The following is an 11,722-nucleotide window of genomic DNA, read 5'->3' as shown; positions in this document are numbered from 1 at the left end:
TGGCGGCTTCCGAGGGGGCTGCCGCCGCCGCCGCGGGTCACGTGACGAGCCACTCTCCAATACCTCGGAGACCCCGCCCCAGGATGGTGTGGTGGGGCCCAGGGGAGAGTGGAGCCTTCACCTGGCCTCAGGGTCCCCTCCCTCTTGGTTCAGGTCCACCCTCCATTCCCAGCACGATGAGTGGTCTTTCTAGATGCACAGGAAATTAATGATTGCCCCTTTATTTAATCGGAAATTGCAGACCCATTCCCGCCGTCCCAGCCCCAAGGTAGAGAGGCATAAGCTCTTTCTTTGCTGAGGAATTGGAGTCAGTTGGCTGAGCAGGAAAGCAGCCAGGAAAGGCGAGCTTGGTGAAGACTGGAGGGAATAAATGAATGATGGGGGCGGAAATCTCATCTGCTTCCTTCAGGGCTCCAAGCTGGCCCTGCTGTGCGGGGCTTTGTGTGTGCGTGATCCCTAGAAGATATTTGAGTAGCTCATGAAATCTTTAGAAAAAGTATGTCTGGGCCTCTCCCGACGCGAGCTGCGTTTGCGTTTCTCCCTAGGGGCACTGGGAGTTCTCGCAGAGGGCCTTCCCCGGGTTCTCTCAGGTGGGCTGTGTCTGCTCCTCTCGGAATGACTGTGTCGTCGTCTCTTACAGGGACTGTGATTTCTCCTCGCAGAGAGTCTGCGGCATCTCCTCTCAGAGGGACTGCGGCATCTCCTCTCCAAGGAACTTGGATGACTCCTCTCAGAGAGACTGTGATGGCTCATCTGAAAAGAACTGTGATGGCGCCTCCGAGAGGGACTGCGATGGCTCCTCCTAGAAGGACTGTGATGGCTCCTCCGAGAGGGACTGTGATGGCTCCTCCGAGAGGGACTGTGATGGCTCCTCCGAGAGGGACTGCGATGGCTCCTCCTAGAAGGACTGTGATGGCTCCTCCGAGAGGGACTGAGATGGCTCCTCCGAGAGGGACTGAGATGTCTCCTCCGAGAGGGACTGAGCTGGGTCCTCCGAGACGGACTGAGATGGCTTCTCCCAGAGGGATTGCGATGGCTCCTCCGAGAGGGACTGCGATGTCTCCTCGGAGAGGGACTGCTATGGCTCCTGTCAGAGAAATTATATGGGGTTCTTTCCCTATGGAAGCTGTGGTGGTTTGGTTTCTTAGGCACGAGTATCTCTTTAAGGTGACTGTATGAGGTTCTCTTCTTAGGGGTACCATGTAGGATTCTCCCTTGGGCCTGAACTCCCATTCCTCTTTGGGAGTTCTGGGACTCTGGGCTAGAGATTTCTTTTCTGTAGAAGTTCTTCTTAGGTCTGCTGCCACTCTCATTTTGAACGGCACCCAAAGGATGTCTGATGGTGTTGACACTTCTTTGGGAAACTCTGCACCTGGGCAGTGGGAAAGGTGTGGATTGGAAAGAGCTATCTGTTTTTGGTGGTTGTGCTGAGCAGAAGTGTTCCAATTCTTCCCACAGCATGCTCTCCTGTTCAGTGGTTGGGTCTGTTGGCTTTAGCTCGACAACTGGAATCCTCTCTCTTTCGATATCTCCTTGTAAACTATAGTCAGAGGCTTTTTGTTCTGGTTGGCAGTTTTTGCTTGACCACAAATGGTCCGCCCTTGTCCTGTCCTCAGCCTTTGGCCCAACAAATGCCATAATTCTGTGTGCGGTTTGGAATGCCTTTCTCAGTCCCTGAAAAAGCAGTTTAATCAATTTGGGTTGGGAGGGTTTCTTGGGGTGTCTTTTCAAAGAGTCAGTAGTTGTCTGACATGCTCCATCTCTTTTCCCTTTCAAGTGGAATGGTAATTTCCTAGAGGGACTCTGTATTATGGTTCTGCTGTTTGAAGAGAACTTTTTGTTCCGTGTTCTCAATCTCTTGTTGATTCTTTTCATTGGGTATTTTGAATCATGGGTATTTTTGCTTCTCACTTTAGTCCACTCTTCATCCTGATTGCTTTCAGAGTCACTCTCTGATAACGAGTGAACTTCAGTGAGTTCATAGTGCCCAGGCTCTCCAATATCTGTCTTTCCTTCCAAGTCACGGCTAATGTGGACTTGTACGGAAGCAGGAGACTGGGAGGACTGAGACAGGAAATCTATCGTAGACGTAGGACTCTTGGAAGCTTGATTACAGATTTTAGCTGGTGACGCAGGGCTCCTCGGTGTCAAGGGCCTGTCTCTTCTATAACACTTTGGAACTTGGGATCTTTTTCCAATTCGTAACCTAAAGCCAAGACGCAATCTAATCTCTCCATGGCCTTCAGGAGTGCTTACAAGGTGGAGCTGTGGATAGATAAGAAGATAAGGTCCAAAAGTAGTCTGTAATTTATGACAATTAAATCCTGAACATCGGCCACACTGGAGGCAGATAGGGTATTTTAGGACCAGACCTGAAGTGAGAGGTGGAGGTATATTGGGAGGTATTTGACTCCTTAACAGTTTTGCTGCTATTTTTAGTTGCAGATCTTTTAGCAATTGGAACTGTTCTGAGAGGTCAGTCTTGGACTGGGAAAGGAAACTTGGCTCGAGTGGGTGTTGGGACTCAAAAACCCTTGTCTGTGAATCTCTCTGTGAGTTCTCACTCTCTTCCACTGGAACAGGATCTTTCACAGTGAGAAATATATTGAAGGAAGACTCTGACTCTACTGGGTCAGGAAGCTGACCCCCTGTACATGAAACGGGAATGTGCTGAAGGACTTCCTGGGGTATATCATTGACCTTTGAGTTTGTTTTCTTTATTCTCACTCTAGTTCCAGAGTATTGCTGTATTATGGAGGACATAGAACCACGTGTCCATATCCTTAAGGCCATTCTTTTCTCATGACCATGGCATGAAGTATGTCTCTGAATGTAGTTTTTGACCATTGAAGCCTGAAAAATAGTTCCTCGACCTGTCTCTAGCAGACTCTGGGAAAATTCCATCAATTCAGCAGGAACCCCAAATAAATTCTGAATAGATTGACAGGTATCAGCAGTAGACCTTTCTGTTAAAGATGTTTGAGAACAAAGCTTCCTTCCCATAGTGGTTCCCAAGACATTCCCCAACATTAGCATATTGGAGAGATACTTTCTAGGAAGTCTCTGCTTCCAGGAGTGACTCTCCCAGACATTCTGTTGTCTTCCCAGGACAGACCAGGTGAATCCTCTTCGAGCCCCTGATCCTGCCTGGAAGGTCTTAGATGGTGATCTCCAGCTTTGTGGTGGATGTTGGGAGAGGCCCTGGAGTGAGTTCTCTAACTCTGCCACCTGCCTCAGTTGAATCCTCTCCTTAGATACGTTATACACCCATGAGATCTCAGAATGGGAGGTTTCTACAGAGTTGGTTGTCTTATCAGAGGATTGGTTATGAAAGAACAAGGGAAAAGTTGAAGCAGGATCTATAAAGGACTCTTTAGGCTGCAAAATATCTGTCCAAAGGTTTTTTATATCCAATGCTCTTGATACTTCTGTCATCTCAGAATCCCAAAGACCTAATTCAGATGTTTTTTTGACAGAACTTGAGATGACTGAGTTTGAAGAGTTGGGTAGAAGTCTAGAGAAATAATTCCCTATTTGTAACTCTTCTCCTGATGTTAACTCCTTAGATTCCCCCTTCTGATATACCTGTCTTAAATTCAAATCCTCAGATTCTGTAACTTGAGGCCTTATTTTTATACCTATAGATTTCACAGCCTGATCCCCTTGTTCATGAGTCAACACTGTAGGATGCTCGAATGGAGATGTTGGCTGTGAGGTTAATTCTGCAGATTTCACTTCATTATTTGACCGTGGATTTAACTCCACAGATTTTACTTTTTGAAAACATGATTCTAGTGCAAACACCTCACATTTTAAGTCCTGCATCTCAGAGCCTGAAATCAAGTTCACAGAATTTGCACCACAAAACAATGGCTCTTTGTTCATCTTCACAGACTTTATATCTTCAAACAGTGGCTCTGGTACATATAACACAGATTTTGCACCATTTAATTGAGGATCCAAAACAGAGTGCCCAGCTTGTTGCTGTGACCCAAGGTGGTTCTGCAAAACTTGGCCTTCTGGAAATTTTATCCCCGGAGTTAATTTAGAAGATTTTACACTTTGCAAATGTGATCCAGGATTAAATAAAATAGACTTTGTGCCTTGAGATTCTGGCCCAGGGTTCAATTCAGAAGGCTTCATGCCTTGTATCTGTGGCCCTGGATTAAACTTTATAGAGTTCATGCAATGAAGTTCTGACCCTGATTTCAATTCAGAAGAATTCACACCTTGCAGCTTTGGGTCAGAGTTGAACTCTGTTGTCATTATATCTGAAGTCAATTCAAAGGATTTTATACCTTGCAAGGGTGGCCCACGGTTACATCTTGTAGAATTTACACATTGTAATTTTGTCCCTGTATTCAACTCACAAGAATTTTCACACTGCATCTGTAGCCTAGGGTTGCATTCCATAGGTGCTATATCTAGGAACTTTGACCCTGGAATCAATTTAGATTTCAAACCTTGCCAATGTGGTCCATGGTTGAACACCATAGATGTCTCACTTTGAATCTCTGGATTCAATTCAGAAGACTTCATACCTTGATGTTTTGAAACTGAAGTTAATTCAGAAGAGTTCACACCTTGCAAATATGGCTCAGGGTTGGACACCATAAATTTGACGTTTTGAAGCTCTGGCCATGGATTTAACTTATAAGATTTCTCATCTTGCCACCGCTTTCCAGCATTGAACTCAGGAGATATCACACTGTGAACCTCTGATTCCAAGGTCAACTCAGAGGGTTTTGCAACCTGAAATTTTGAGCCATCATTGACCTCTGTAGAGTCCATTATTTGAAGGTTTATCGACTCAGAGGACTCTGCACCTTGCAACTTTGCCCCAGAGTTGAATTCCATAGATTTCATACCTTGAAGGTGTGTGCCTCGTGTCAACATAGACAATTTCCTATTGTGTGGGGCTGAGTTGAACCCCAAAGATTTAACATCTTTTACTTTTGTACCTGGAGTAGATTTAGAAGATTTCATATCTTGCCACATTGGTCTGGTGATGAACTCCACATATTCTTCATTTTGAAGCTTTGTCTCTGGTGTTAATTCAGAAGTCACACCTTGTGACTGTGGAACAAGTTTTAACTCAAGAGATTTCAAATCTTGACCCCTCCACTCTAGTGTCAAATCAGATTTCTCACCTTGTCCCTGTGGTCCAGGGTTGAACTTCATAGGTTTCACCCCTTGAAGCTTCTTCCTCTGGGTTAAATCAGAAGGGTTTCCACCCTGTAACTTTGGATCATGACTGAACCTTAAGGTGTTCACATCTAGAAGGTTTGTCCCTTGAATTGACTCAGATTTTTTACTTTGTATCTGTGATTCAGAGTTAAAAAACGATTTCATTTCTTGAGGCTTTGTCACTTTAGAAGATTTTGTATCTTGAAAGTGTGGTATAGAATTGGACCCCAAAGATTTCATATCTTGAAGCTTTATACCCATGACCAAGTCAGAATATTTTATATGTTGTAACTGTGGATCTGAGTCCAACACTACAAATTTTGCACCTGGAAACTTCCCCGCCAGGGTCAAGTCAGATTTCTCACCTTGTAATTTTGGATTAGGTTTCAATTCTATAGATTTCATATCTTGAAGCTTTTTTTTTTTAATCACTTCAGAAGATTTCATACTCTGCAAGTGTAGTCCAGACCTTAAATTCATACATTTTACATCTTTAAGTTTTATATCCATGAGCAACCTAGAAGAATCTATATCTTGCAACTGTGGGCCTGTGAATTCTGCTGATATTGCTTTTTCAAGCTTTGTCCCCGGTATTAGCTTAGAAGATTTCACAACTTGCATCTGAGGGCCAGGGATTAATTTTTTATGTTCTACATCCTGAAGCTTTGTCTTTGAGGTCCCTTGAGAAGATTTCATACCTTGTAACAATGACCCAGGTTTGAAATCTATAGATTTAACACCTCGAATCTCTGTCCCTCTAGTTGATTTAGAAAAAGTTGTACCTTGCAACTGTGAGCTAGGATTTAACTCTGTAGATTTCATATCTTGGGACTTTATCTTAGGTGGAAACGTGGAAAATTTTAGACTTTGCTGCTGTGACCCAGCATTGAAATCCTCAGATTTCACACACTGAAGCTTTGTTTGAAGATCCAACTCAGATGACTTGACACTTTTCAAGGGTAGTAGAGAGCTGGACTCTATAGTTTTATCACTTTGTGACCCTTGGCTTAATACCCTAGATTTCACCTCCAGAAGCTGTGGATCAAGACACTTTACACCTTGAAGCTGTGTTCCTTGGGATGACCATAAGGGTTTCACTTCCTGAAGCTGTAAACAAGGTTTCAAATCAGAACCCTGCGGCTGATGTTCCTGGAATGATGCCAAAGATTGTATACCTTGAAGCTCTTGTTTTGAAGTCAATGTAGATGATGATTTCCTATCCCTTGACTGTATTAAAGTTTTCCACTCTACTGGTTTGACGCATTGAGATTGTAACTCAAGATTTAGCAGAGATTTTATACCTTTAAACTCTAGTGCAGGTATCCACTCAACAGATTTTGTACTTCTAAGCTGTGGTTCTTGGTTTAGCTCTACACTTTTCATACCTTGATGCTGTGGCTCTGATGTTGACACCAAAAATTTCCCTTTTTGCAGTTGTGATCCTGGGGACAACTCAGGAGTTTTCACATTCTGCAAATGTGGCTCACAGTTGCACTCCATATACGTTGCACCTTGAGTTTTTGGCCCTCGAGACAATTCAGATGACTTCACATCTCTTGACGGTATAAAAGATTTCAACTCTACAGATTTGACTTTTTGAGGTTGTGACCCAAGATTTAACCCTACAGATTTCACACTTTGGAACTCGGGTCCTGATATCCACTGAATACATCTCATACTTCCAGGCTGTGGCTCTTGTTTTAAATCAACAGTTTTCACCCCTTGAAGCTGTAGTTCTGAAGTTAATACCAAAGGTTTCACTTGGTGCAACTGTGGTTCAGCTTTAAACTCCTTAGATTTTACATCTTGAATATTTGATTTTGGGGTCAATTCAAATGGTTTTATTTCTTTTAACTGTAACTCAAAGTTGAGGTCTGCTAATTTTCCATCTTTAAAGTTTAGCTCTGGATTTAACTCCAAAGACATCCCATCTTCTGACTTAGACCCTCTCTTCAATTGCTCTGAATTCACACATTGCTGCTCTGGTGAGATTACAGATTTCTCACCATTCTGTTCTGTCTCAGTACTTACATTCACAAATGCTTGCCCTTGAAACTGTTGCCTTGGTGCTGAATCCACAGATTTTAGTCTTTGAAACTTTTGTATTCTGGTTATATCTACCTGCCTCTTTAGACTTCGGGTCAACTTCACAGATTTTATACATTGCAGTGGATCTGGAGTCTCCTCTAATGATTTTAAACTTTGAAGTTTTAAACATGGGTTAATTTCCAAAAATTTCATGTGTTGCATTTGTGGCTCTGAAGTCAATTCCTCAGGTTTCGTACCCTGCCATTTAAGCTCTTGGAGCAATGGCCCTGGTGCAAAAGGAACAGAATTCTCACCTTGCAACTGAACAGATTTCATACCTTGAAGCTTGGAATCTGGGGTGGTTTTTACAGATTTTATATCTACCTGTGGGCTTAAGGTTATTTCCACAGATTTCTCACCTTCCAGTTGTGGACTTGGGCATCTCAGGCATTCTCCTGGAGTTAAGGCCCCAGATTTCACATCTTCCAGCTCTGACTCTGAAATCAACAACTCAGACTTTAAACCTTGAAGTTCTGAACCTGGAGTCAGCTCCACTTGTTGCTCACCTCCCACCTGTAGCCCAGTGGTTAGCACCATAGATTTGACATCTCCCAATTGTGGGTTTGGTGTTAACTGCATAGATTTCATATCTTCCAGCTGTGGCTCTCGTATTAGTGCCTCAGATTTTAAACCTTGAAACTTTGAGATTGGGGTCCACTCCACGGTTGTTACATCTTGCCACTGTGGTACTTGGATAAATTCAGATTTCATACTTTGTAACTGTGGTCCTCTGGTCAACTCAGAGAAGTTTAGACTTGGCAACTGATGCCCAGGAGTTAACTCCATAGATTTTGTATCTGCTATCTGTGACTCTGAGATAAATTTATGAGAAATGTCATTGTCAGAGCTTGGGGTATTTCCTAAAGATGATTGTATCAACCCCACAGATTCTTTCTCCTGGTGACAAATGTCAGAGGTCAACTTTGTTTCTGGTTCTTGATATCCTGGTTCTGAAATCATCCCTAAAGATTCTGAAGCTTGCCATAGGGTCAATACTTTAGGTTCTGTGGCTTGGGGATTTGGTTTGGGGACCAACTTTACAGATTTTACTCCTGGAATGTGTATCCCTGGTGTCTGCTCTTCATATATCATATCTTCTACCTGTGTCTCAGGAATCAACCTCCTACATTTTACCACTTGAGGTTCCACATCTGGAAGCAATAGCACTCGGTCTGTCTCATCAGATCTTAGGTCTTGTAACCATGGCTTTGGGGCCAACTTCACAGATTTCATATCCTCCTGTTGTGGTCCTGGGGTCAACTCCACAGGTTTTATACCTGGAAACCCTGGTGGTAGGATCAAATGAACACATTCCATACCTTGCAACTGTGAACTGGAGGTCAAATCTGTAGATTTCCTACTTTGCCACTGTGGTACTTGGGCTAACTCAGCAGATTTTTCACTTTGCTGTTGTGGTCCGAGGGTCAATTGGATAGATTTCTCTCCTTGAAACTGAAATCCTGGGTATGACTGTACAAATTTCCCACTTTGCAACTGTGGTATAGGGGTCAACTTACCAGCTTTTACACTCTGCTGTTGAACTTCTATGGCCAATTCTATAGAGTTCACAATTGGAATCAGCTGTTCATATTTTACTATTTGTGGGATTGAACCTGTGGTTATATCTACAGATTTTATATTTTGTAACCCTGGTCCCATGGTCTGTTTCTCAGATTTTACATTTGGCAACTCTGAGGATAGCTTCATAGAATCTATAACTTGAAGTTTTGGCACTGACTTTGCCCCCATATTTTTCACACCTTGAAGCTGTGGTGGATTAGTCATTACTATGGATTCTGTAACTTGATGCAGTGGTTTTTGACTCATTTCCATAGATTTTGTACCTTGACCCAGTGATTTTGGGATTGTCCCTAAAGATTCCATTATTTGATGATGTGACTGTGTAAACTCTACAGATTTCTCCCTTTGTAGCCATATGTCAGAGCTAAATTCTATAGTTTCTATAACTTGATGGCTTTGCCTTGGGCTCATCTCTGAATATTCCAGGATTTGATGCCTTGGGGTCAACCTCGAAGATTCTAAGTCTTGAGTTGACACTGGGGTTAATGTAATAGATTCTGTGCCTTGATGATAAGGTTGTGGAGTCATCGCCATGGAGTCTAGCACTTGAATACATGGCCCAGGAGTCAACTTCAGAGATTCCTTGATTTGAGATATTGGCCTTGGGGTCAAATCCTGGGAGTCTACAACTTGTGACTGTGGTTCTATGATTATTTCAATGGATGACTCCAACCTTGGGGTTGTCTTCAAAGAATGTATGGTTTGAAGTGATGGCATCCCTACTGATTCCATGACTTTAGGTGGTAGCTTGGAAGGTACACTCACATACTCTCTAATTCCATGTGGATCAATAGTAGTAGGAGAATTAGAAAACATCAAATCATCTGGTTGAGTTGCCTTTAGGGGCAAATTTGAAATATGAGTCTGTAAATCTGGGGTACTATCTGGCTGTGCTGGTGGAATTATCCCCATGCAATCCATAGCTTGTAATAGTGCCACTGGAGTTATTTTTATGACATCTATGACTGGATGCAATGGCCTGGGTATCATGTTCAATGATTTTGTGTTTTGACATATTGGTTCTGGAATAATTTTCACTGGTTTTATGGTTTGACTTTGTGGCTTTGAAGTTATCCCTACTGATTCAATAACTTTATGCTGTGGCCCTGGGGTCATTTCCACATTTTCCATGACTGTATGCTGTGGTCTTCTCCCCATCTTTCTTGGTTGTATGCCTTGATGATCCAACAATGTGTTAATTTTCACTGACTCCTTAACTTGATATTGCAGCCTTGGGGTCATTCCCACTGATTCTGTTATATATGGGTGTGATTTTTTAATTATCCCCATGGAATCCATGGCTTCAAGCAATGCTTCAGGAGTTACCTTCACATTATCTGTGACTTGATTCAGTAATCTTGAGGTCATGTTCATGGATTCTATAACTTGATGCCGAGGCCTTGGGGTTACCTCTACAGGTTCAATTATATGATATGTTGGTTTTGATCTTACACTCGCTGTTTCTATTGGTTTCACAACTTCATTTGGCTGTGAAAACAAACCAACAGATTCTGTCAATTCTGAATGTGATTCTGGGTTCATCCCCATTGAATCCATGACTTGAAGTAATGCCAATGGTGTTACCTTTATGCTATTTGTGACTTGATATGGTAGCCTTGGAGTCAACTCCACATTAGTCACTTGGGTCTCATGCTGCTGTATGCTTTTTTCTCGAAGACCTCTTACCCTCTGTTCTAAATTAAGCTCTAGCACATGTTTTGGGTCCTTCTCCAGTAAAGTGGTTTCCTTTTGCATTATGTCAACTCTTAAACTTTTGGGAGGTGAAATGCCCATTGATGTAACTAACAGCTTAGATCCAAGGACTTGGGGGCTCCCGCCAGGTTGTGACTGCTTACCTGGGATAAGTGATTGTGAAATTTTTGTTTCTGTTCTATTTAATCCAGATTCCACTCCAGTGTTCACATGGCGCTGACATGATGGAAGGTCTGGGTATTTATTGTTGATATTTTGCTCAGTGCTTTGATTAATGGGCATAGATAACTGGATTTGGGGTTTCTCTGGTTCAGGGATGCTTCCATGTACTTCAATTAAATAATTCAACATTGCCCATGATTCCTTCACAGGCAAAGGCACTTTTTGTTTCTGCAAAGTACAAACCTTCCAAGCCATATGTCCCTCTAACTCCCTCCTAGCCAAAGGAGAGAGCCGGGTTGAAGCCCACTCTGGGACTCGAGGTCTCTCTTTGAAAACAGAATTTGGCCAATGATCTGATGTCAAATGATTCTTCCTCCTTCTCTCATACTTTGTTTTCACTTGCTTGCAGAAATCTGAGGATTCAAAAATAGAGTTGATTAAAGAGCTTTGAGGTCTTAAAGGTGAAAGAACTGCCAAATTCGGAAAGATTTTTGATTTCCCAAGCTCTGAGAGCGGAAAAGGAGGCAGGGATGTGCTTTGGTTCTTGAAAACAGGTGGTTGCTTTTTAGATAAAATAGGTAAGCTGTGGCTCCGGGATTGCCAGATTGTTCCTTCAGAAAAGACAGAAGAGTGAGACAAATTGGAGTTGTTGCATGATGATCCAGAGGAGATGCAGGGCATAGTAGAATATGTTGTCATGTTACAGTCACAAAAGGGTAGAATAGGCTCCTGAGTTAAACAAACACAGGAAGTGGAGGAAGAAATATCCTGCGGTTCAGGCAAATATGGTTCCATAAGAGCTGATCTAAGGAATAAAGAGAAAAGTTTCATTTTGCTTTGAAACAGGAAAAGGAAACATAGAAAAGGGGGAAAATAATGGCCATTTCACATGCAAAATATTTTGGACTGAGGGAGAATAACAACAAAAGGTTAATTACTGCCCTAACCAGTTTGGCTCAGTGGATAGAGCCTCGGCCTGCGGACTGAAGGG

The 11,722-nt window shown here is 42.7% G+C and overlaps 1 protein-coding gene across 1 annotated transcript; it reads right to left on the bottom strand.

The window, feature by feature from the left end:
- Window positions 1–39: 39 nt before the first annotated feature.
- Window positions 40–11,430, bottom strand: SPATA31H1 (SPATA31 subfamily H member 1; the record flags this gene model as incomplete). The annotated part of the gene is made up of 1 exon (XM_079791594.1): window positions 40–11,430. One exon carries the CDS (start codon window positions 11,428–11,430, stop codon window positions 457–459), a length of 10,974 nt encoding a protein of 3,657 aa, XP_079647720.1. The 3' UTR covers window positions 40–456.
- Window positions 11,431–11,722: the final 292 nt, after the last annotated feature.

This window comes from Cnephaeus nilssonii (genome assembly GCF_951640355.1).
Source record: "Cnephaeus nilssonii genome assembly, chromosome: 15".
Lineage (NCBI taxonomy): Eukaryota > Metazoa > Chordata > Mammalia > Chiroptera > Vespertilionidae > Cnephaeus > Cnephaeus nilssonii.
This window is presented reverse-complemented; position numbering and strand designations above follow the sequence as displayed.